This window comes from Sciurus carolinensis, chromosome 1 (genome assembly GCF_902686445.1).
Source record: "Sciurus carolinensis chromosome 1, mSciCar1.2, whole genome shotgun sequence".
Taxonomy (NCBI): Eukaryota; Metazoa; Chordata; class Mammalia; order Rodentia; family Sciuridae; genus Sciurus; species Sciurus carolinensis.
In genome coordinates, this window is record NC_062213.1 from 82,542,467 (window position 1) to 82,569,584 (window position 27,118).

At 35.8% G+C, this 27,118-nt stretch overlaps 1 protein-coding gene and 1 non-coding gene across 6 annotated transcripts in view; one reads left to right on the forward strand and one right to left on the reverse strand.

Moving 5' to 3' along the window:
- Positions 1-3,304, forward strand: part of Pxdnl (peroxidasin like) — a 516,396-nt gene extending 513,092 nt beyond the window's left edge. For 4 of the 5 annotated variants that reach the window (XM_047523743.1, XM_047523761.1, XM_047523772.1 and 1 more), the window contains one exon: positions 410-3,304. In XM_047523743.1, coding sequence (XP_047379699.1) covers positions 410-541 — 132 coding nt within the window. In that variant the 3' untranslated portion in view covers positions 542-3,304. The remainder of the gene's footprint in view (positions 1-409) is intronic. The other variant, XM_047523784.1, reaches the window with a different exon arrangement.
- Positions 3,305-8,579: 5,275 nt separating this feature from the next.
- Trnaa-cgc (transfer RNA alanine (anticodon CGC)) lies at positions 8,580-8,653 on the reverse strand. The gene has a single exon. It is a non-coding gene; the product is annotated as a tRNA-Ala (tRNA).
- Positions 8,654-27,118: the final 18,465 nt, after the last annotated feature.

The window sequence follows — 27,118 nt, forward strand, 5'->3', positions numbered from 1 at the left end:
TAAACTGAGGCAGAAGGGAATTTGGAGTCTTCTCATTATACTCCACTCAGGCTCACCACAAACATTGCCTGAAAGGACTTGTTAAAAAATGAGTTTCTATAGCAATATAAAAATGTTTTATCCTAGCATCCACCAATTAATTCCCAGTATTTGTTATTTAGTTTGCTTTCTGAATAGAGCTAATTTCCCCCAGTCCTCTGGAAATGCATGAACTTTGTTATGCATATCATGCTATAATACCATAAGTCACTTATTATAGGGGTGTATTTTGAGCCTTGCTTTTCATGCTGAAAATGTGCAGAAAGAAAGAATGAATAGAATACATGTGCAAACATCAGCTCAGACCGTGGACACTTTTTATCATATTGAGATATTTAGCATATCACACTTTATTTTTTTTACCTTTCAGAGTGGCCAAGTCATGTGCATGGTGGAGACTTGTCCTCTGGCTCCATGTCTCAGTCCTGAATTGGTGAAAGGAAGCTGTTGTCCAGTTTGCAGAGATCAAGGCATACCAGCTGATGCCTCAGAGGAACACTAGCCAATATCTGCTCTTGAGCCCTGAATAGAGAATTTCTCAGGGAGAGACAATTATGGGTTTGACTTTTAACCTGTAGTCATATCCTTGATATGGAAACCACTGATTTAAGAACAAGCTAGTTCATTTAAACTTTAGACATATTGAACATCTTTTATCTCTTCATTTTCTAATAAGCTTTGGAATAATACAAAACTAAAAAGACTATAAAGGGCATAGGAATTATTTCATCTTAAGAAAATTTTCTATGGATACGAAAGAATATCATATTTTTAAAAATGTAAGCACTGTGGAAACTATCCATCAAAATTCAGCAATTTCATTATCTGAAGGAATTTTGAGAGAATGAGTTTTGCATGTAGAGAAAATATCTGGAAAGATCTATACTAAATCTGACAATGTTGTGATGCTGTTCTCCCCACCCAACTCTTTTCTTAGAACTACATCCTTGGCAGGTGGCAGATTTTGCTGGGGAGGTGCTTGTCTTAACTTTCATTAGTTTCTAACTTCTGAGACATTAAGGAAAAGTCAGTGAAAGAATATCATTATTTTAGGGAGCTTGTCAGTTTTGCATGTGGCTGGAAAATGCAAACTGTATGAGAGAGAGACTTCAAAGCAGAATTTCTCAGTATCTGCCTTTCTCTTACTTGTCATTACTACAAGTCATGAGATGTCAACATTGAAATATAGCCAACACTGAAATTCAGGTGCAATCTGAATTTACTATCCAAAAGGTTGAAAAGTGTTTTTGACTTTTACAAAAGGTATTGCTATGGAATTCTCCTAATTTTGGTGCTCTTACAGCATTTCTTACAAAATCCCATAGAAAACTGATGAATTTTTACTCAGAAATGAGTATTAAGCAAATTAGAAGATTAGTAACATTAGTATTAATATTAGAATGAAAATATGACGTAAAATGTGATGTGTAACCATATGTGCCCATATATTGGGGTTGGATGCAGTTGTGGGTAAATATCTTTAAATAACACTTTGTGCCAAAACTTCATGTAGTGTCCTGCCAAGACAGGATCTCAGGGAGATATCTCTACTGATTTCCAATCACAAAATAAATTTTTTTTAAAGCAGGCATAATTTCCCAATATTTAGAGTTATTATACAACATTCTACATTAGTTTTAGTCTAGATATTCTTGTGATTTTAGTATCATGAATGTAGAAAGATGTTTTGGAGTTTGATAAAATGAGTACTATAATTTAAAAATGTGCTATTTTTTGCTTTTGTATATATAAATATTGGTGCTAGATATTGAATTCAGGGCCTCACACATGCTAAGAACATGTTTTACGACTGATCTACACCCTTAGTTTTATATTTAGTGTGTCATTTTTGGAAGTCATATTGCTTATGATAAAAACTTCAAATGTTTCCCAAAGTTATACAGATCCCTGCTCTCCATTTCTATATGGAGAATATGATTACTCAAATATGATTACTCCTTTCTGTTTCAGGGTATGTGTATCTGTCTGTGCTTGTGCATGTACATTTTTCCATGTATGTATTCTATGAAACACAAACATTGCCAATATTTCTTCCTAAGTGATTTTGTCTACGTAAATTTAAAACATTAGAAATCCAAGTGCATTTGTTAACAACATTTTAATATATGACATTATGCTAAAAAGTCTCCTTGAGATAACATTTACTGTTTCTAATTTGTGATACTTTTCTGACCTGGGACAAAAGGATTTAATAGATTTGACATTGTCTGCTCTCACAGGTAGGTGTATATAAAGAATGGGAAGCTCACTTTGCTTTCTTTATGGGCTCACTCTTTTTCTGATTTCTTCTAATTTAGAAAAACAAAAGTTTTTAACCAGGCTGTGTGATTGTGTGAGAAGGTACAAAAATATCTCCTCCACAGGAGCACTTTAATTTCTTTCCTATGACCCCTGCACACAAATGGCCACACTGCACACAGAACAGCAGGATATGAAGTTGAAGGAGTATACACTACTTTTATATGTGACTGGCAGTTGAAAATAGAGCACTTATCTGACAAACAATCTTTAACACTCAGGACAAATAACAGAGTACAAGAAAAATGATTGTTTCTACTGATTTATTTGTTTTCCAGGACTGCATTTGTGGGTGAGGGCAAAGGTAGGGAAAATAGGTTTTCCAGTAAAGTTTTTTTAAACCATTTTAAAAATTAAGTTTAACTGTGAAGTTAATGTCTACTCACTGAACTGTACTTACTACAGCTATCCCAGGACCAATGTCACGTATTCCTTCTAAGCTTCTGTTTTAGATAAAATATAGTTCATTAGTAGGTCAAATCAAGTTCAAGGACAACTCACATAGAAATCCTATCTTCCACGTTAACTGAAATGTGCACTATTAAAAGACACATTTAGTTGAATGTCCTCAAAAGTTATTGGCATGGTAGAAATTTATGAAAAATAATGTAAAATCTGTTTTCCTGAATATGTAAAATGAGAGATGATATAAAGACAAATGATTCTAAAAGCTGTATCTTAAATATAACATTGTATGTTCTATTTTTTGCCCTGGTGTAAGATAATTTGATAACTTTTAATATAAGCACCAGAAATGAGTCAATATTTAAATCTGCATTTTAAATATAAACCAGGGGAAAAGAATATGTAATGTTTTCTAATACTGTGAGGCACATTTTCTTTTCTGTTAATAAACTTTTAAAAGAAATGAGAATTCCTTCAAACATAATTACTAACCAAAATAACTTAACTCAAAAGTATGTGTGTGTGTATTATGTAAAGCAAAAAGTAACTGACATCTTGTCACATACCTTGAACCTACTAGATATTGGTGTGCATTGGAAAATTGTTTTTTATTTTATTTTTTTAGTACTGGCAATCAAACCCAGGATATTATACCACTGATCTGTATCTGTAGTCCATTTTTATTGTTTATTTTGAGACAGGATTTTGCCAGTTTGCCCAGGTTGGCTTTGTAATTGTGATCTTCCTGCCTCAGCCTTCCAAGTTGCTGAGCTTACAGGTATGTACCTCCATGTCCAGCTAATTTAAAAAAAATTAATTGCCCTTGTTTCATTACATAAACCTATGCCCCAAATTTCTCAAGATTTGCAGACCTGAGATAACCACAATTCTGTTCCTAATATTTCTAGAAATATTCAATAAAGATGACAGGAAGCATGAAATGTGTAATTGAACACAAGAAGAAAAAAGCAAAAGTCATTCAAAGTTTTAAGACAAATGTATGTCAAGAGAATGAAAGATAAGCCAGGGACAGAATTAAGTCAGAAGCAGGGTCTAGCAGGTAGGCACTAGTGGGTTTACATAGGGTCCAAAAACAAGACAAACTGTAAACTAAGTAGCTCCCTTAGGATGTCCTTCCCCATGAAAGAGGCCTGGAAAATGTGCTCTGAGCCCAGAGATACAGCAAGTAAGTTCTTTATTCAGAACCATGGATGGGAACAACTCTCTCGCAAAATGGGAAGGTGTGTAATCCAAATTGACACTAGCAATGAGGTGAGCGAATCTGAAGCCAACAAACTAATACAAATAGTTTCTTATGCCATTAAAGAAATCAATAACCACATGAAAATATAGGTGATCCTACAGGGTAATCAAGGATCACAACAAATAAGATAATTAGCAGTCTGTGTCTAAGAATTTGAGATAATAGAATGTTTTAGTCAGTTTTTTGCTGTTGTGACTAAATGATCCAACCAGAACAAGTATAGAGGAGGAAAGGTTTATCTAAGGGCTCACAGTTTCAGAGGTCTCAATCCATAGAAGGTCAGCTCCATTCCTCGGGGCTCGAGATAAGATGGAACATCATGGTAGAAGAGTGTGGCAGAGGGAAGCAGCTCACATCATCAGGAAGGAGAGAGAGAGAGAGAGAGAGAGAGAGAGAGAGAGAGAGAGAGAGAGAGAGAGAGAGACTAACCCTAATCCTGGGCAGGAAGAGTGATGCAGGAGGTATCACAATACTAAACCTTAAACTCTACTATAGAGCAATGGTAGCAAAAATAGCATGGTATTGGCACCAAAATAGACAGGTAGACCAATGATACAGAAAAGAAGACACAGAGACAAACCCACATAAGTACAGTTATTTCATACTAGACAAAGGTGTCAAAAACATACAATGGAGAAAAGATAACCTCTTCAACAAATGATGCTGGCAAAACTGGAAATCTCTATGCCGTAAAATGAAATTAAGCCTATATCTCTCACTCTGTACAAAACTCAACTCAAAATGGATCAAAGAACTAGGAATTAGACCTGAGAAACTTCACCAAATAGAAGACAAAGTAGGCCTGAATCTTCAACTTGTTGGCTTAGGACCAGACTTCCTTAACCCAAAGCACAAGAAATAAAAGCAAGAATCAACAAATGGGATAGATTCAAACTAAAAAGCTTTTTCTGAGCAAAAGAAACAATCAATAATGTGAAAAGAGAAACTACAGAGTGGGAGAAAATCTTTTCCGCACACACTCAGACAGAGCACTTATCTCCAAAATTTATAAAGAACTTACAAAACTTTATACCATAAATACAAAGAATCCAATCAATAAATGGACTAAGGACGTGAACAGACACTTTACAAAAGAAGACATATAGGCTATTAATAAATACATAAAAAAGTGTTCAGTATCTCTAGTAATTAGAGAAATGGAAATTAAAACAACTCTAAGATGTCATCTTATTCCAATTAGAATGGCTATTATCAAGAACACAAACAATAATAGATGTTGGCATGAATGTGGGGAAAAAGGCACACTTTTACATTGCTGGTGGAGTTGCAGATTGGTGCAGTCACTCTGGAAAGCAGTGTGGAGAATCCTCAGAAAACTTGGAATGGACCCATCTTTTGACCCAGTTATCTCACTTCTCGGTTTATATCCAAAGGACTTAAAATCAGCATACTACATTGTTACAACCACATAAATGCTCATAGCTGCTCAAGTCACAATAGCTAGATTGTGGAACCAACCTAGATGCCCTTTGATTGATGAATGGATAAAGAAACTGGTATATATACACAACGGAATATTATTCAGCCTTAAAGAAGAATAAAATTATGGCATTTGCAAATAAATGGATGGAATTGAAGACTATCATGCTAAGTGAAATAAAGCCAATTCCCCAAAACCAAAGACTAAATGTTTTCTCTGATAAGTGAAGGATGATACATTGCGGGGAGGTGGGGGTGTCAAGAGAAGAACGGAGGAACTTTGGATTGTGTAGCAGGAAATGGGGTAAGAGGGGATGGGGTAAGGAAAGATAGCGAACTGAGACAAACATTATTACCCTATGTATGTGTATGATGGCACAAATGGTGTGAATCTACATTGTGTACAATCATAGAAATGAAAAGCTGTACCACATTTGTGTACAATCAAACAAAATGCAGTCTGTAAAAATAAAAAATATATTTAAACTCCATAGACACCATTCACTCCAGTCACACCCTACCTACCTCCAGTTACCATTCAGTTAATCCCATCAAGGATTAATTCACTGATTAGGTTAATATTCTCAGAACCCAATCCTTTTTCCTCTGAACTTTCTTGCATTGTCTCACATGTGAGTTTTTGGGGAACACTTCACATACAAACCATAACTTAGAATATTATAAAAGAAATTAAAATATTCAAACTTTAAAGATTTAAAGAGATAAGAGGAGAGAGGGAGCCAGAGTAAAGTAGCATACAACAAATTTAAGAGTCAGGTGTGAAAAAAATGTAACATCTAAAAATGAAAATTACAACCAAAATAAAATATTGGTTGGTTCAGGCAGAAGATTTAGATAACATTAAAAAGAATTTAAAAAGTGTAGTATAGATATATGAAATACGCAGAATGTAATATGGTATCCCAAAGAAAGAAGATGCTATTACCGTATAATAACAACAATAAATTTTATACCATTTTTAAATAAGGAAAAACCATGAGATAAAAATGTAAGAACAATGTGAGATATTTAGAGTTTAAGACTTCTAAAGTCATATTTTTGGTAAGGAAGAGGATCTTACATTATCTCCCAGCAATGTGTGCTCTTCGTGTGCTGTAGATAGGAACCATCTTGAGAAGGGAGCTATTGTCCAAATTTTGACAACTCTAGAGGTCAGAAACAACTGCATATTTCTGCAACCCCACTGCCATCCTATCGTATTGGAGATTATTACTGAATCCTTGGATCTTGAGGGTGGTGCCCACCATTCACTTCCATGTCATACCTGTTTCCAACAGTGCAGGGCACCCATTGACCTTCATTTGTGCCACTCCACTGGGACAAATTAGGTTTCTGAGTTAGTTACCTCCAAGCCCCTGTTGTAGGATGTCAGTGTGAAATTCTTTAACTTTTCTCTCTTATCAGTTCTTCCCCAAAGCAGTTTATATTTACATATGTTAAATAAAATCACTTCCAATAAATATATGTTAGTACAAGTAAGTCATGGAAAAGATGCTAATTATTTTCCATTAAAATAATTTACATAGTATCAAGTGTTTTCTGCAATTATAAGAAGAAATTTTTATCCATCATGTATTCATTAATCACTTTTCTTTTCCAAACGGCAATAGTTTAACATTCTATCGCTATATTGTGGCAAGTGTTACAACAGAGTATTTTGAAGTCCTAAGAAAACAATTTCTTGTACTAATTCAATGCTAAATTCATTAATTAGACCAAAAATTTGCCTCTTGGAAGTGTTTTATTATAAACTAACTTTCTTAAGGATGAAAGATTACCATGTTCTAGTCACTGCTGGAAATTTCTGTATGAGCAAAGGGAAGAACGTGAAATGAAATATGAGCTAGTTTTGTTTTGTATCTCAATGGGGACACGATTTTTTTTTTTCATGCAATTAGCTTCAAGCAACGAGATAGATATTTGTGTTGTTGTTATTTAAAACTGAAATATACGGGCACTATGATTTCCAGGAATGCTAAAGGATCTTACAAAGAAGCAATTTACTGAAGCACAGTTTGAAGCCATGTGTCATTACGCTAACAGCTAGGAAATTACAGGAGCCAACATACCATGCTGGCATTGGGATTGCCAAAGGCAGTCAGAGATGGAGTGGCTCTGCTTTCCAAAAACCTGCACTGACCTTTAAATAAGAAATCATGCTGATTTTGAGCCCAAGACAGTGTTCCCAGCAGCAAGATGCTCTACAGGCAGTGACCACAGTGGTAGTTTCAAAACCACCATAATTTGGGAATACTACCCTCCAACACTTTCACCATCTTCAGACTTTATTTAGAAAGGGAGTAATACTACACGGGAACCCAACCAATCAGAAAAAGCTTTTTCATGGTCATTTAAATAATGTAACCATGAAGTATGTCAATTGTGAATGCAGAAAAGTGGTGGCTTGTTCATATAGGACAAGGACCTGATGATTTTAATTACTCCAAGATTTAAGCAATCCGTTTCTCTTTTATAGTATGAAGGAACCCTTAGATCCAACAACAACAAGAGCAAAAAAATAAATAAATAAAAAATAAACAGAAATCAGGTCCGCAACAAACATACTGGTGATAAAATCCCAAAATACCTGGGGAACAGAAAGATCAGAACATATGTAGGTGCGTGTCCAGGGGGCTGTGCCTGCCCAAATTAGAGACTCAGTCTATATGTGAGAGTGTTTTTGACTATACACTGAAATTTAGACAGAAAATTGAGTTTGTTCTTGAGGTCAGTCATTAACAAATATTAAAAATAGAAGAAAACAAAGGAAATTGATATCCAATCATGAAGAGCCAGCCCAGAATTCAGATTAAAAAATTTGTAGGGAAAGGCATGGATATATACTTAAAATATATGTGTTTGTGAGTGTTTTGATAAATTCCAGCATTGTCTTGCTAGGCCTATGGAACCTATTTTCATTCTTATAGCACATTTTTGATATTCTTTTGTGTAAAAAGTGCTGAGACAGATGTGACAATATCCAAGGTAGAGTGTAATACTGTAGCATCTATGTTATAATGATATATATATATATATATATATATATATATATATATATATATATATATATGTTTTTTTTGTTGTTGTTTTTTTGTGGTGCTGGGGATTGAACCCAGGGCCTTGTGCTTGCGAGGCAAGCACTCTACCAACTGAGCTACATCCCCAGCCCAATTTATTTTAAAGTTCATATCCCTTTAATATGTGACTTCAAACAGGAAATAGATTCAAGACTTCTGTAGTAGCAAAACAAAACAAAACCAGCATATATTAGATGTTTAACTCTAATAAGCAGCAGACATGCATGAGGTTTTTCAAAATGCACTCCTTGCTGCTTAAGGAACTGACTTAATAATAAATTCATCATAAAGTTAGTCTAAAACCTAATCAAAAGGCTGATTGTCAGTTTGAGTTTAAAACACACAATAACACACAAGATCAAACTATACCCTGCCAATAGAATACTCATTTTACCTACAAAGCCAGAAAAAGTTGTAGTAAAAATATGAAGATATATCAAGATAAAGTTTGGTTCCTTTATGTAAAGAGAAACTAGTGTCTGGACTAATACAGATAAAACATATATTAAACCAGAAGTTACTAGACATAAGAGGAATGCTTAATTATATAAAAGGTTGAATTTATAAGGAACATATTGCAATTATAAATGTACATACACCCAAAAGCAGAAGCTCCTCAAATATGAAACCAAACAGATGTAATTGAGGAAGAAATTGATAATTTAATAATAATACTCAGAGATTAAAGTACCTCACTTTTAATAATGGCTAGAATAGCTAAGCACAATATGAACAAGTTTATGGGAAATTTTGAAAATACTATAAACCAATCAGACCTAATGGACATTAATAAAACACTATACCCCCAAACAGGATGATATACATTCTTCTCAAAGGTCCATTCTTCAGGATAAATTCTATGTGCTCCGTCATGAAATAAGCCTCCATAAATTCAAAATGATTGAAATCATACAAATAGATTTGTGATTTTTATTTTTTTGTAATTTTTGATGCACATCTCCCCAGCCCCAAATCTCACAGTCTGGCAACCATTATTCTACTCTTTATTTCTATGAGTTCTACTTTAAATTCCACACATAATGGAGATGATGCAGTACTTGTCTTTCTGAGCCTGGTTTGTTTCACTTAACACAATGTCCTCCAGGTTCATCCATTTTGTCACAAATGACAGGATTTTTTTTTTTTTTGTAGAGTATTTTGTTGTATATATGCACTACACTTTCTTTATACATTAAACTGCTGATGAATAATTAGGTTGACTCCCATATCTTGGCTATAGTAAAAAGTGTTACAATGAATATGAACGTGTGTACATCTCTTCAACACACCAATTTTCATTTCCTCTGGATAAATACCTAGTAGTGAAATCACTGGATCAATATGGAGTAGTTCTATCTTAAATTTTTTTAGATAATTTTATGGAATTATGTTTTCCTTAATGACTATTAATCAACAGTCCCACCAACATTGTGTAAACATTCCATTGTCTCAAAACCTTGCTGTTTTTCATGATAATAGCGATTCTAAAAGCTGTGGAGGTGTTGTCTGGTGATTATAATTTTCATTTTTATGTTTATTTGTACTGGTTTTCATTTATTGTATACTCATTGGACATTTATATGCCTTCTTTGAGAACCATCTTTTCAGGTCCTTTGTCCATTCTTAAACAGGTTATTTGTTTTCTTACATATTAAGTTGAGTTCCTTAATATATCCAATTATACAATGGATATTAACCCCTAATAAAATGTATGACTTGAAAATATTTTCTCCAATTATTTATGCTGTCTTTTTGCTTTATTAATTGCTTCCTTTGATATGTAGAGGTTTTTAGTTCAATGCTATCATGTTTTTCTGTTTTGACTTTTGTCACTGCGCTTTTGAGATCCTATTAAAATATCATTGCCCAGACTAAAGTTGTAGAATTTCATAGTTATGGTTTCTTTCTTTAGTTTTGCAGTTTCTGTTTATATTTTAATGATTAAGAAATATTTAATTCAATATGAGTTAGTTTTTGCATCTGGTTTAAGATAAGTGTCTAATTTCATTCTTCTGGATACAGACATCTGTTGTTCCATCACTATTGAAAAGACTGCTCTTTTTGTGTGTGATAAGTGCAAGGGTGTCTTGGAATGTGAATAGTTAGCTTTCATAGTTTCTGTGGTGAGATAGCTACATTAAGAGAAAGAAAATGCAAATGGCTCTTAGACAATCTTTAGAATCAGGCACAATTAACATTGGTTTCTGTGAGTCAAAATTATTCTAATAATTGGTGAAGAAATAAATGAATGTATTGCATTCAGTACATATTATCAGCCAAATCTATGAGGTACAAGGTAAATCACTTATTCTGGCTTTTGGGTGTCATTTCATTATATTGAGAGGTTTTTATTTGAAAGATGTATATGTACTTCTGATTTTATTATGAAAGAATGATATATGTCAGCTGTCTTATTTTGTTTTTCCTCAAAAATGTCAAATGAGCAGATATCACTGTCAACAGGCAGAAAGATTGAATTGAATGCCAAAAGGTAGCAATTGATTTTTGTACAAAAGTGGATTAATGCTATTGAGCTCTACTTTGATGTATTATTCATGTCTAGAAGCTATTTAAGCTATTTATGCTTATATATCATGAAAAAGTGAATGGAAAAACCATTTAAAATAACAATTTGACACAATCACGTAATTTATGGTGTGATTGAAACTACTTTGATGGTGCATCCCAATATTTTCTTGTTGATTGAGATGCAATCAAATATTGCAATATTAGATTGAAAATAGATTAATCCAAAGTAAAGGTAAAAACATAGTTATAAAACATTAGAAAATTAGATATAATCTCATTCTAATACAGGAATACTTTGGAGATATTACAGACTTCATTTAAGACTTCCCAATAAAGTTAATATCACAATAAAGCAAGTCACATGCTTTTTTAGCTTCCTTGTACGTATAAAAGCTATCTTTATGTGTGCATTAATATAATTATATCTATAAACCAATGCATATACTTAAATTAAAAATACTTTAGTGCTAAATAATGATAACAATCATCTGAGCTGTTGAAAAATGGTGCCATTAAACTTTCTGGAAGTAGGATAGCAGAAGTTCAATTTTTAAAAAATACTCAGTATTAGGAAAATGCAATGAAGTAAATCAAAATAAAATGAAGTATCTAGTAGCTACTATATAAGACCCTGGAAATAAATAACACTGCGGCTTTGCCATGCTCATGCTTTTCTGGGAGTACCATTTAATTAATTGCAATATGTGGTGATGATGGAAGGGGATAGATAGAAATAAATGAGATACTTTGCTTTTCAGCAAAAACTTCCTTTCTGAAAGGGAAAATAAATGCCTAGAATAATTATTCAGTTGTGGAGAAGTTACTAGTGACACAATTAAGGCTCCATGTGTTAGAGATGCTTGCATTCTGTTGAGTTTCTAGATGAGATTTAAAGATTTCAAAGTAGTTCTCAGATGAATCTAGTCACACACACACACACACACACACACACACACACACACTCAAACTTTGTTTTCAACAGATGCATTTTTACTATGAAACATTTAAATATTAGGATTGTAGAGAATATAATGAATGTATACCTGTGTGTGTACTACAATTTGTTTTTATTGTATGCATGTCTTTACCAAATATTATCAAATTACTCTGCAATATGGTTGTGCAAATTTAAGGTCCCACTAGCAGAATATAAGAAATTTTATTTCCCTATATCTGTCTTTAGTTGTGTAAGCATTATCAGGCTTGTTGTATTCTTGTTGCTGTGTCTGATATACTGCAATTTTAATGTTAATTTCTTGAAAAAGAATTAAAGGGGCCGTGGGGCGTAGCTCAGTATAGAGCATGTGCTTACCATGAGCAAGGCCCTGAGCTCAATCCCCAGGACACACAAAAAACATAAAACAGAGTTTTTCTATGTATGGATTTTTTATCCATATTTCCAATTTGTTGGTGTATTACTCTTTTGTGTTCTTTGTTTTTCAATTAGTATGTTCACTTTTAATGTTGATTTTGAGGAATTCTTTATATATCTTGCATTGTAATTTTTTGTCACATTTGTAACATCAGAAACATTTTCAGCAGTCTTGACATGGCAATGCATTTATCTTAGTAGTTTTTATAGCACAGAAGTTTCAGATTTTAAAATTGCTGACTCTGGCTCCAAGTCTTTTATTTTTCCTGTCTCTGGATTTGTTTGTACAAACATCATAGGAGAACATTGGTCCCTGTAGGCAGGAGTTCGGGGGTCACACCAATCCTTCTGTCCTCACATTCACAGAAGCTATTACTATGGAGCTGTCACAGGGCACCCTTGGGGGCCTGAGTACCTGTGGGAACAAGAATTGGAGTTGGAGCTGCAGTAGCAGCCTGGGTCTTGACTTGGACTTGGATTGTGGCCTGCAGAGCCAGCAGAGCCTGAGATCCTTGGCCATGTGAGCATGAGCATGCTTCTCGTGCTTGGGATTGGAAAGCGAGGCGAGGTGATCAAGCTTGTGCTGGCACACTTTGGCATCCTGGGCTTACCCTCCTTAGGCTTTACAAGGTCCTTGATAATCTCAGCAAGTGCAGATTCATATCTTTGCTATCAGGATTTCTTAATGCCATTTTTGTGCCATTTTCTGGACTTGTTGTGCATGGTGTGGTTCTTGGACTTGGCCATGTCTGAAAAAAAAAAAAAAAAAACACTGTTCCTGGAGTGGTTGAGACTGGTAGTCAGTTTTCCCTTCATAATTGCAATTTCCCATTTTTCAAGAAATCCTTCCTAGTTTTGATGTAATGACATAGTCTCAGATTACATTTTTATAAAACCATGCTCAAGTATTTTTTTATTTATGTTAATATTGAGTTTACTTGTAATTTGCTTTTATATATGACTCTAACCACATTTTCCAGTAAGAGTAAACAGCAATGTGTTTTGAAGCATTGTTCAGCTGTTTTTAAAGGTGTCCTCTGCTGCATATGAAGTTTCCTTGGGTTGTGGGTTTGTTTTTGGACTCTCGTCTCTGATTCATTGATCTCAATGTCTGTACTTGTGAGAATTCTGTATGGTCTCAACACCATAGCTTGGTAGCAGGTTTCCATTTCCCAGAGATCCAGAGAAGACATTGATCTCTTCAGGAGTCTTAACTAGTTTCGGTCCTTGGAATTTCCATGAATCTGAAATTCACTTCAAAATTTCCTTAATGATACACACACACACACACACACACACACACACACACACAGAGACATTGTGGGGGAGAAATTGCATTAATAGATAAATAATTTAAGAAAATAACATTGTATGATATTTTTGTCTATGATTTGAGTATGAGGTATCCCTCAGAAGCTCAGGAGTCAATGCAAGAATGTTCAGAGGTGAAATGATTTGATCGAGAGAATTTTAGCATAATCAGTGGATGAATCCACTTAAGGGATTAATAATTTAAAGATATTGCTGTAGTAGGTGATAACTACAGGCAAATAAGTCTTGACTGAAGAAAGTAGGTCACTTGGGGCATGTCTTTGGAGTTTATATTTTGTCCTTGGCAAGCAGATCTCTCTTTTTCTGTATCTGAATCCTGACTGCTGCAAACTGAGCAGCTTTCCTCCACCCTGCCCTTCTGCTATTGATGTTCTGCCTCACCTCAGGCCCAGAGCAATGAAGCCGACTGACCGTGGACTGACACCTCTGAAACTACGAACCAAAATAATCCTTTGTTACTCTCAGTTCTTCTTGTCAAGTATTTTGGCTACAGTAAGAGAAATCTTGCTAACCCATGATTCACATGTGAATAAAAATATGTCTTTCCATTTACTGAGTCTTTTGTTTTTCAGTAGTACTGCATGTTACCCCCACAGTTATGCTGTCTTTTGTTATATGAGTTCCTAGAAGTATAAAGTTGCTATGGCCATTATATATATATTTTTTTATTGTAAACAAATGGGATACATGTTGTTTCTCTGTTTGTACATAGAGTAAAGGCATACCATTTGTGTAATCATAAATTTACATAGGGTAATGTTGGTTGATTCATTCTGTTATTTTTGCCCTTCCCCCCACCCCTCCCATCCCTCTTTTCCCTCTATACAGTCCTTCCTCCCCCCATTCCTGCCCCCCCTCCCTAACCCTAAAACTAACCCCTCACGCCCCATTACATATCATCATCCACTTATCAGCGAGATCATTCTTCCTTTGGTTTTTTGAGATTGGCTTATCTCACTTAGCATGATATTCTCCAATTTCGTCCATTTGCCTACAAATGCCATAATTTTATCATTTTTTATGGCTGAGTAATATTCCATTGTATATATATGCCACAGTTTCTTTATCCATTCATCAACTGAAAGGCATCTAGGTTGGTTCCACAATCTGGCTATGGTGAATTGAGCAGCAATGAACATTGATGTGGCTATATCTCTGTAGTATGCTGATTGTAAGTCCTTTGGGTATAGGCCGAGGAGTGGGATAGCTGGGTCAAATGGTGGTTCCATTCCAAGTTTTCTAAGGAATCTCCATACTGCTTTCCAGAGTGGCTGCACTAATTTGCAACCCCACCAGCAATGTATGAGTGTACCTTTCTCCCCACATCCTCGCCAGCACCTGTTGTTGCTTGTATTCTTGATAATCGCCATTCTAATTGGGGTGAGATGGAATCTTAGGGTGGTTTTGATTTGCATTTCTCTTATTACTAGAGATGTTGAACATTTTTCCATATGTTCCTTGATTGTTTGTAGGTCTTCTTCTGTGAAGTGTCTGTTCATTTCCTTAGACCATTTGTCAATTGGGTTATTTGTAGTCTTGGTGTAGAGTTTTTTGAGTTCTTTATAGATTCTGGAGATTAGTGCTCTATCTGAAGTATGATTGGCAAAGATTTTCTCCCACTCTGTAGGCTCTTTCTTCGCATTGCTGATAGTTTCCTTTGCTGAGAGAAAGCTTTTTAGTTTGAATCTATCCCAGTTATTGATTCTTGCTTTTATTTCTTGTGCTATGGGAGTCCTGTTGAGGAAGTCTGGTCCTAAGCCGACATGTTGAAGATCTGAACCTACTTTTTCTTCTATAAGATGCAGGGTCTCTGGTCTGATTCTGAGGTCCTTAATCCATTTTGAGTTTAGTGTCATGCACGGTGAGAGATATGGGTTTAGTTTCATTCTGTTGCATATGGATTTCCAATTTTCTCAGCACCATTTGTTGAAGAGGCTACCTTTTCTCCATTGCATATGTTTGGCACCTTTGTCTAGTATGAGAAAATTAAATTTATTTGGGTTTGTGTCTGTGTCCTCTATTCTGTACCATTGATCTACCTGTCTATTTTGGTACCAATACCATGCCATTTTTGTTATTATTGCTTTGTAGTATAGTTGAAGTTTTGTTATTGCAATACCCCCTGCTTCATTTTTCCTGCGAAGTATTGCTTTAGCTATTCTGGGTTTCTTCTTCTTCCAGATGAATTTCATGATTGCTTGTTCTATTTCTGTAAGGTACGTCATTGGGATTTTAATTGGAATTGCATTGAAACTGTATAGCACTTTAGGTAGTATGACCATTTTGACAATATTAATTCTGCCTATCCAGGAACATGGGAGATCTTTCCATCTTCTAAGGTGTTCTTTAATTTCTTTCTTTAGTGTTCTGTAGTTCTCATCATAGAGGTCTTTCACCTCTTTTGTGAGATTGATTCCCAAGTATTTTATTTTTTTTGAGGCTATTGTGAATGGGGTAGTTTTCCTAACTTCTCTTTCTGAAGATTCATCACTTATGTATAAAAATGCATTAGATTTATGAGCATTGATCTTATATCCCGCTACTTTACTAAATTCACTTATGAGTTCTAAGAGTTTTCTGGTGGAATTTCCTGGTTCCTCTAAGTATATAATCATATCATCAGCAAATAGGGATACTTTGAGTTCTTCTTTTCCTATTCGTATCCCTTTAATTTTTTGGTCTGTCTAATTGCTCTGGCTAGAGTTTAGAGGACGATATTGAATAGGAGTGGTGAAAGAGGGCATCCCTGCCTTGTTCCAGATTTTAGGGGGAATGCTTTCAGTTTTTCACCATATAGAATGATATTAGCCATGAGCTTAGCGTAGATGGCCTTTACAATGTTAAGGAACGTTCCCAGTATCCCTATTTTTTCTAGTGTTTTGAGCATGAAGGGGTGCTGTATTTTATCGAATGCTTTTTCTGCATCTATTGAAATAATCATGTGATTCTTGACTTTAAGTCTGTTGATATGGTGAATTACATTTATTGATTTCCTGATGTTGAACCAACCTTGCATCCCTGGGATGAAACCCACTTGATCATGGTGCACTATCTTTTTAATATGTTTTTGTATGCGATTTGCTAAAATTTTGTTGAGAATTTTTGCATCGATGTTCATTAAGGATATTGGTCTGAAATTTTCTTTCCTCGATGTGTCTCTGTCTGGTTTAGGTATCAGGGTGATATTAGCTTCATAGAATGAATTTGGGAGAGTCCCTCCTCTTCTATTTCATGGAATACTTTGAAAAGTATTGGAATGAGCTCTTCTTTAAAGGTTTTGTAGATCTTGGCTGAGAACCCATCTGGTCCTGGACTTTTCTTTGTTGGTAGGCTTTTGATGACTTCTTCTATTTCATTACTTGAAATTGGTCTATTTAAATTGTGTATGTCCTCCTCGTTTAGTTTAGGCAATTCATATGTCTCTAGAAACTTGTTGATATCTTCGAAATTTTCTATTTTATTGGAGTATAGATTTTCAAAATAATTATGTTTTGTATTTCAATCGTGTCTGTTGTGATATTTCCTTGTTCATTCCGAATTTTGGTGATTTGGGTTTTCTCTCGTCTTCTCTTTTTTAGTGTGGCTAAAGGTTTATCAATTTTGTTTATTTTTTCGAAGAACCAACTATTTATTTTGTCAATTTTTTGTATTGTTTCTTTTGTTTCAATTTCATTGATTTCAGCTCTGAGTTTAACTCTTTCCTGTCTTCTACTACTTTTGGTGTATGTCTGTACTTCTTTTTCTAGGGCTTAGAGCTGTAGTGTTAGGTTGTTTATTTGTTGAGTTTTACTTCTTTTATTGAATGCGCTCCATGAAGTAAATTTTCCTCAAGTACTGTTTTCATAGTGTCCCAGAGATTTTGATATGATGTTTCTTTGTTCTCATTTACCTCTAAGAATTTTTTAATTTCCTTCCTAATATCTTCTGTTATCCATTCATCATATAATAGCATATTGTTTAATCTCCAGGTGTTGGAGTAATTTCTGTTTTTTACTCTTTCATTTATTTCTAATTTCAATCCATTATGATCTGATAGAATACAAGGAAGTGTCTCTATCTTCTTGTATTTGCTAACATTAGCTTTGTGGCATAATATATGTTCTATTTTAGAGAAGGATCCATGTGCTGCTGAGAAGAAAGTGTATTCACTCTTCGATGGATGGTATATTCTATAAATGTCTGTTAAGTCTAAATTATTGATTGTGTTATTGAGTTCTATGGTTTCTTTGTTCAATTTTTGTTTGGAAGATCTGTCCAGTGATGAGAGAGGCGTGTTAAAATCACCTAGTATTATTGTATTATGGTCTATTTGGTTTCTGAAATTGAGAATGATTTGTTTGACATACATGGGTGAGCCACTGTTTGGGGCATAGATATTTATGATTGTTATGTCTTGGTGATTTATGGTTCCCTTAAGCAGTATGAAATGTCCTTCTTTATCCCTTCTGACTAACTTTGGCTTGAAGTCCACATTATCTGAAATGAGGATGGATACCCCAGCTTTTTTGCTGGGTCCATGTGCATGGTATGTTTTTTCCCATCCTTTCACCTTTAGTGTATGGGTATCTCTTTCTATGAGATGAGTCTCTTGCAGGCAACATATTTTTGGATCTTTCTTTTTTATCCACTCTGCCAGTCTATGTCTTTTGATTGATGAATACAGGCCATTAATATTCAGGGTTATTTTTGAGATATGATTTGTATTCCCGGTCATTTGACTCATTTTATTCATTTATTTGTTTATTTTTGACACGACTTGGTTCCTCTTTATTTGAGAGTTCCTTTAGGATAGCTCCTTCCTTTGCTGATTTGCTTGTTTGTTTTTCATCTCTTCCTCGTGGAATATTTTGCTGAGAATGTTCTGTAATGCTGGCTTTCTTTTTGTAAATTCTTTTAGCTTTTGTTTATCATGGAAGGATTTTATTTCATCGTCAAATCTGAAGGTAAGTTTTGCTGGGTATAAGATTCTTGGTCGGCATCCATTTTCTTTTAGGGCTTGAAAAATGTTACTCCAGGCCCCTCTAGCTTTTAAGGTCTAAATTGAAAAATCTGCTGATATCCGTATTGGTTTCCCCCTGAAAGTAATTTGGTTCTTTTCTCTCACAGCCTTTAAAATTCTGTCTTTATTTTGTATGTTAGGTATTTTCATTATAATGTGCCTTGGTGTGGATCTGTTGTAATTTTGTGTATTTGGAGTCCTATAAGCCTCTTGAACTTGATTTTCCATTTCATTCTTCAGATTTGGGAAATTTTCTGAAATTATTTCATTGAATAGATTGTTCATTCCTTTGGTTTGTTTCTCTAAGTCTTCCTCAATCCCAATAATTCTCAAATTTGGCCTTTTCATGATATCCCATAGTTCTTGGAGATTCTGTTCATGATTTCTTACCATCTTCTTTGTTCAACTTTGTTTTCAAGGTTAAATATTTTGTCTTCAATATCTGAGGTTCTGTCTTCCAGGTGTTCTATCCTATTGGTTGAGCTTTCTATGGAGTTCTTAATTTGGTTTATTGTTTCCTTCATTTCAAGGATTTCTGTTTGTTTTTTTTTTTCAATATCTCTAACTCTTTATTGAAATGGTCTTTTGCTTCCTGTATTTGCTCTTTTAACTTTCGATTGGTGCGTTCATTCAATGCCTGCATTTGCTCTTTCATTTCATCGTTTGCTTCCCTTATCATGTTAATTATGTACATTCTGAACTCCCTTTGTGACATTTCTTCTGCCAAGCTGTCATTGGATTTTATTGATGTAACATCCTGATTTGTTTGAGGCATTTTCTTCCCTTGTTTTCTCATGTCGTTCAGGTATCAGTGGACTGCTGAGATGTTGCAGATTTCCTCTATTGACTTATAATGTCCCTGAAGATTGCTAGTGTATTCCCTCTTATCCTTCAGTAGCCTGAAGTCTTGGAGGAAGTTGATAATGCGGTGCTCCCCAAGGAAGCTGCCTCTCTAGGGGTGATGGTCTTCAGGTGGGGTATATTCCCTGCTAGTGGGCAGAGGTGCTTCCACTTGTTGACCAATGGTCATCCAAAGGGGAACTAGGCTGCAGGCTGAGGCAAGACCTGTTTGGGCCTGTGTCTCTGGTTTCACCGTCCTTGTGGGAAAACCTCACCTGGCAGGGAAGACTCACCCGTTGGGGAGGTCTCGCTGGTCAGTTCCCCTCCTAGAGGTTCCCCTCAGTCCACAACTACCGCCTGGGCAGGGCAGCCTTCCCAGGCAATGTTCCCAGGGGCCTGGACCTACTTCCTGGGCCTGGGAGCCTCACCCTTTGCAGACAAATCTCCTTAGGTCGCCCCTCCTCAGAGAAGCTGCCCGCGGTCCTGGAACCTTCGCTCTGCCCCTCAGCTTTTCTCTGTGTAGCTCTTTCAACAAAAGGCACCTAGGTCCCCAGACCGTGCTTTGCACCTATTTGCCTGGCTATGCGACCCCTCCTCTGAGCAGCCACCTGGAGCCTCGTACATATGCTCCGAGCCCCAGTGACCCGCCGCTCGTCTCTTCCTCCAGGCAGCCACCCGGTGTTCTGTGTGGGCGCTTGGAGACCAAGCAACTCACTGCGCACCTCCTCCTCCTCAGGACGCTCCCCCCCCCCATTGTTCAGGAGATTGCTCTGAGTCCAAACAGCTCGCCGCCCAGCTCTTCCTCTGGCAGCCGCCGGAGCTCCGGCGGGTTGCTCGGAAACCAAGCATTGTGCTGCACGGCCTCCTCTGCAAAGTTCCCCGCTGTCCGTGTTCACTGCTCCAGTGGGGAGCAGGATATCTTGCCGCCTGGGCAGGGCAGCCTTCCCAGGCAACGTTCCCAGGGGCCCAGACCTACCTCCTGGGCCTGGTTGCCTCACCCTTCACAGACAAGTCTCCTTAGGCTGCCTCTCCTCAGAGAATCTGCCCGCAGTCCTGGAATCTTCGCTCCGCCTCCGCTATGGCCATTATATAATGGATACGTTTAAAATTATGTTTTATGACCCATTCATCTGTTGAAGGGCATCTAGTTTCCACAATCGTGCTATTGTAAATGGAGCTGCTATAAACATTGATGTGGCTGTGTCACTGTAGTATGATAATTTTAAGTCCTTTGGGTATAAACCAAGGAGTGGGATAACTGGGGCAAAAAGTGGGTGCATTCCAAGTTTTCTAAGGAATCTTCATACTGCTTTCCAGAGTGACTGCACCAATTTGCAACTCCACCAGCAATGTAAAAGTGTGCCTTTCCCCCCACATCCATGCCAACATCTATTATTGTTTGTTTTCTTGATAATAGCTACTCTAATTGGGATAAGATGAATCTTAGTGTGGTTTTAATTTGCATTTTTCTAATTACTAGAGATGTTGAACACTTCTTCATATATTTACTAATCACCTGTATATCTTCTTTTGTAAAGTGTCTGTCCAGTTCCTTAGTCCATTTATTGATTGGGTTCTTTGTATTTTTGGTGCAAAATTTTATAAGTTCTTTATAAATTTTGGAGATTAGTGCTCTGTTTGAAGTATGTGTGGAAAAGATTTTCTCCCATTCTATAGGTTCTCTTTTCACATTATTGATTGTATCCTTTGCTTGAGAAAAGCTTTTTAGTTTGAGTCCATCCCATTTATTGATTCTTGCTTTGATCTCTTGTGCTTTGGGAGTCTTGTTAAGGAAGTCTGATGCTAAGCCAATGGGATGAAGATTTGAGCCTAGATCGTCTTCTATTTGGTGTCGGGTCTCTGGTCTAATTCCTAGGTTCTTGATCTGTTTTGAGTTGAGTTTTGTGCAGGGTGAGAGATAGATGTTTAATTTCATTTTACTGCATATGGATTTCCAGTTTTGACAGCATCATTTGTTGAAGAGGTTATATTTTCTCCATTGAATGTTTTTGGTTCCTTTGTTTAGCATGAGGTAACTGTATTTTTGTGGGTTTGTCTCTGTGTCTTCCTTGTCTCTGCCTGTCTATTTTCATGCCAATACCATGTCATTTTTGTTACTATTGCTCTGTAGTATAGTTTGAGGTCTGGTGTTGTGATACCTCTGTGGTATATATACACAATGGAATATACTTCAGTCATAAAGAATAATAATATTATGACATTTGCAGATAAATGGATGAAATTTGCAGATAAATGGACACTAAGTGAATTAAGCTAATCCCCCCAAAAAATCAAACGCTGAATGCTTTCCCTGATAAGTGGATGATGATTCATAATGGGAGTGGGGGGTGGGGGTGAGAGAAGAATGGAAAAACTTTAGCTTACATAGAGGGAAATGAGAGGGAGGAGGGGGTTGGGGGTTAGAAAGATGGTGGAATAAGACAAACAACATTACCGTATGTACATGTAAGATTACATGAATGGTATGAATCTACATCATGTACAACCATAGAAATGCAAAGTGTACAATGAATCAAAATGCAGTCTGTAAAAATAAAAATTAAAGTAAATATATAAAAATATGTTCTCTGTATTTTTGTTGTTGACATATAGAAGTGCAACTGATTTTTATACTAATCATGAAGCCCAAAACTCTTTTGAATTCTTAATTAATCCTGTTAATTTTTTTAAAATTCTCTTTTTATTTGCTAAGCAAACTATTATCCTACATGGATATTGAAATTTTGGATTCTTCCTAATTACATAAAGTCAGTTATTTTTTTCATTACCATCTTCACTAGTATTTTATTAGTCAGATTTTCATTACTGTAGCTAATATCTAAAATAAATAAACTTTCAAGAAGAAAAGGTTTATTTTGGCTTATAGTTTCAAAGTCTTAGTCCATGGTTGGTTGGCGCTGTGGCTTCAGGGCCTGTGGTGGGACAGCACATCATGGTGGAGCATGTGGTGAAGAAAAACTGTTCACTTTAGGGTGGCTGGGAAGCAAAGACAGGAACAATGATATTTCCTTCAAACTCTTTTGACTGACATAGCAAAAATGCAAGGTAGAAAAAAGTACACATGTCCATTCTACAGTTGAGAAAACTGAGAGACGTATTAAATGATGTGTATATAATCACTCATGATGGTAAAGATAGGAGGAAAACTCAGGAATAATGACCAGTAGGCCTGTGCTCTTACCTCATGCTGTTTCCCTAGAGTGTTGCAGGATGACTAACAACCTGAGCAACATGCAGTCCACATTCTGAATGTGGCCGTGCAGAACTAAGTGGAGAAATTCATTCTCAGCTGTATAAGACATCTAAACATCTAAACTGCTTGACACTAAACATCACCCATCAGAAAGAACATTTTAATGTGTCACTGGCTTCCTTTTGGGGGAGGAAGTGTGGCACAGGTCTCAAACTGTCAAACATAATACCACTGTGCACTGGGGAAAGATTCTTTCTGGATTGTTTTTAATAGATAGAAAAATTTTGCAACTTTGCAGTCTCACACTCAGATCTGCTGAAGAACTTTTAATAAAATCATCAACTTTGTGTGTTGCCACCCCATGCATAGCTCTAATTAGAATTTTTTAAAAGTTTGAAGGGAGTGGTCTCCTTAATTCATTATGTAAATTTTATTGTTTGTGTTATTTAATTTTTAACTGAAGGATGCAAATGCTGCTTTTATTATTTTATTATATGTTTTTAAAATTCAGGTGTTGAATACTGTATGTATATATCTTTGTGTGTATATCTATCTACAGCCAACGCGCGCGCACACACACACACACACACACACACAGCCGCCTCCTCTCCATACCCCTCAGTTTCCAACCTGCTACCTCTCTCTCCCTCTCTGGAGTGGCTGAGTTGTCCTATATGCTAACAACATGGAAATTGTTTTTCTTGCTCATTTCTATGTTCTCCCTTGGAAGCATTGTCTGCAATGTGACACATCCCAGTTTTCTATGACTTGACATTTCCAAGGTGTGTATTTCTATTTCTAGATCAAACAAACAACAGGAAAACAAAGCAGAAGGTTGAACTGTGTCAACAGTGCAGAGACAGATCACCTAGATTTCTTTTTAGAAGAAAAAACAACACACACTTTATCTTGAAGAAGACAATTAGAATACAATTCCTTAACAAATGAAAAATGAACTAGGTAAATGAATACAGACAAGTCAAATGAGGCACCTGGGTTTCTGAAATACTGTTATGCATACAAAATTGAGTATTTATATCAAACATTCAAGTTAATATTTTTATGAAAATGCTGTTTGCATTTATATTACAAAAACCCCAGTTCATTAAATGAAGGTTAGAGTAGATAATGGAAAATTATGTCCATATAAAATTAATTATATATGAATTAATAAGCATAATTTCAATATCTGAAATAGGAAAATAATTAATGAAATTAAAATAGAATACCTTTTGCAGCTCTGATATGGAATGACTGCTGTTACTGGGGTCCTCTATTTAAGTGGGTTGAGTGGATTTCAGAAATCCCACAGGAGATTTAATTTAGTGAATGTGCAACTTACTCTTGTTACAGACTAATAAAGTAATATAAAATGATAGAGTAAAATATCATTAATTGTTTTAAAAACCCTACTTTTTAAAATAATTTTAATATCAATTTTTGTTTTGTTTTGTTTTGCAGTGCTGGGATCAAACACAGGACCTTTTGCATTTTAGGCACGTGCTCTACCACTGAGCTACATCCTCAGCTCCAGTATCAGACATTTATTAAAGAATGCAATTATGAACATGTGCCAACTAAAGAAAAATACCTTATCTTATCTAAGAGAACCTGTTTTCAAATATTCCTAAGCTACCTCCAATACATGTACATTATAATGAACACGTGTCTTTCTTTATTGGTATACATTAAAGCTACAGAATGGTGGGTTTCCTTGTGCTATATTTTTTGATAAATACCATTCTCCAATAAATCCCCTTGCTGTCCCCTTTCCCCTCCTCATGTACCCCTTCTTCTCTCTCATTGGTCTCCTTTTTACTTTTGTTATGTCCTTTTTTGTTTGTTTGCTTCTTACTAGCTTCCAATATGAGAGAAAACATACAATACTTGTCTTGAAAATGAGTCTGGCTCATTTTACAAAAGCACGTTTTTGATACACACTTGACTTCGCTGTACCTTTTTGAGCTTTTCCTCCCCACCACTTAGCATGATTAAGCCTTGTCTACTGAGAGATTCTTGAAGGACTCAGCCACAGGATAGAGATGCTAGGGAGGGTAAGGCAATGCTGAGGATCTCTTGCCCTCTGCTTCTGCTCATCTACTGTGCTGCTGGGGCATTGGACACATTTCTTAACTTTCTGTGTCTCAGTTTCCTCATATTAAAAAGGGGTGAAAATACTTGCCACCTAGAACTGCTGTGAGAAATTATAAATTATAAGCACCAATAGTCATATGGAAAAATCGTTACCAAACCCTAGTTTGGAAGCTCATCATATGGGAAAACCAATGTCCAAGATGAGCATGGGGGAGGAATAAAGGACTCTTTCAGCGGCCAAAGAATGGAGAAGAGTTCAATTCAGGGTATTAAGAATTTACAGATACAAGACAGGAATGAGGAGGGAGAAGGATAAGCTATTGAAAAGGAGGGACACTTGTGGATTTTCTAGGATAGGCAGAGATCTTTTGGAAACTTAGGTATCACCTCTTTTCACTCATTTCACAGTCTGGCCTTTCCAGTCGTGGTGGCCTGTAGGTGTCTTTCACCTCAAAGGGGAAGAGAGAGGGAAGGATGGGGAGAGAGAGTTAGACAGAGAGAGAGAGAGACAGAAAGAGAAATAAGTACTGGTGAGTCAAAGTTTAATCCATGTTAGTGTTTTGGACAAAACATCTCTCAGATGATCATCATGTCCACATTTACTGCTGAACATAATCTGACCCATGGGTTAAGGCAACAAAGGAGATAGATATGGTGTGGTGACTGAGATGCCAGACCTTTTCATCCATTCGAGTCACCCATTCTAGTGAAGAGTCAGTGTTTTCAGCTAAAGCAGACTTCGGGTCCATGAAGAGTAACCTAGGCAACCATTATCATCAAAACCTACATGTCAGAGGCATTATCTACAGCAAAGCTAGTGTGAGACTACTAATGTATTGCCTAGTTGTGTGACCTCCAAAATCAGTGATTTATGACAACTAAGTGCAAGTGAAACTGGAGGGTTTGTTGAGATTTTTCTTTCGTAGTAAAATTAACAATATTAAGTCTTACAGGATTGATTACTAAAATAGTACTAAGATAATAAATAATATAATTTCTACTGTGGTCTCAGAATAGTAGGAGTTAAATTCCCAAGGCTAAGGAGAATGGTTGTTTCAGAAGATAAGGACCCACATCAAAAGAATGGTGCCTCTATGCATCAGATTCTCCAGAGGAACAGAACCAATGGGATTCAGTCATGGGATTTTGAAAACTAGTAAGTAAGTCCTAAAATCTTGAGGATGGTTTACAAGCAAGAAGCAAGACAGACAATGGTAGTTTCAGTGTAAGTCTAAAGACCTGAGAACCAGGAAATTTGTTATTCGATTCCAGTCTGAAGGTCAACAGGTTCAAGACCCAGGCAAAAGAAATGTTTCAGTTAAAGGCAGGAAAAAGTCATATTCTTCTCTTAAGAAAGGCAGGAGAAATTTCTTTCTACTTGGGGAAGTTCAATTTTTTTTTTTCTTTATGCATGCCTTCAATAGATTGGATGAAGCCCACCCACCACAGAGAGGGCAATATGCTTTATTTACTCTACTGATTTAAATGTTAATCTTATCCAAAAACACCATCACCCAGAAAGATAACCAAATAGGAATTTCATGACTAAGTTGAACAGACACATAAAGTTAACTATCATGGTGCTGAGTAAAGAACAGATCTAGGGAGTGTCAATGTCTAGTTTAAGAGCCTGGAAAGAATCCTCCAAGCTAAAATACTGTTCACCTATAATGGATGCATTATAATTCTCCTTTACTTAGTTTGCCTCCACATGAAAAACACTAGAGATATCTGGTGAGAGCTCAGGGTACTGAGGAAAGATATATTAAAATCTTTGACATTTTCTCCATTTTACTGTCAATATAGCCTCAGGTACAACTAGTGTATGGGTGACAAGTTTCTGATGTAGAACACAGAATAAGTCAGGGGCTTCTATCCTCTCCAGAATTTTTAATAATAAATAGGAATGAGCATTTGCTATAACTTTGTGTTGTCAGTTATCTTCTTAGAAATATGATTATTTTCATAAATGTATTCATATATATTTGTAGAAAATAATGCATCCAAATTAGTAGAAGTGATGACACTAATTTCTCAAGACAGAAATTTTATTAATATCCAATCTCCTGAAACTATGATGTTCACAATGTGTATCTCAATTGTATACATTATTTTTTTTTTACAGATTACATTTTGATTCATTGTACATAAATGGGGTACAAATTTTCATTTC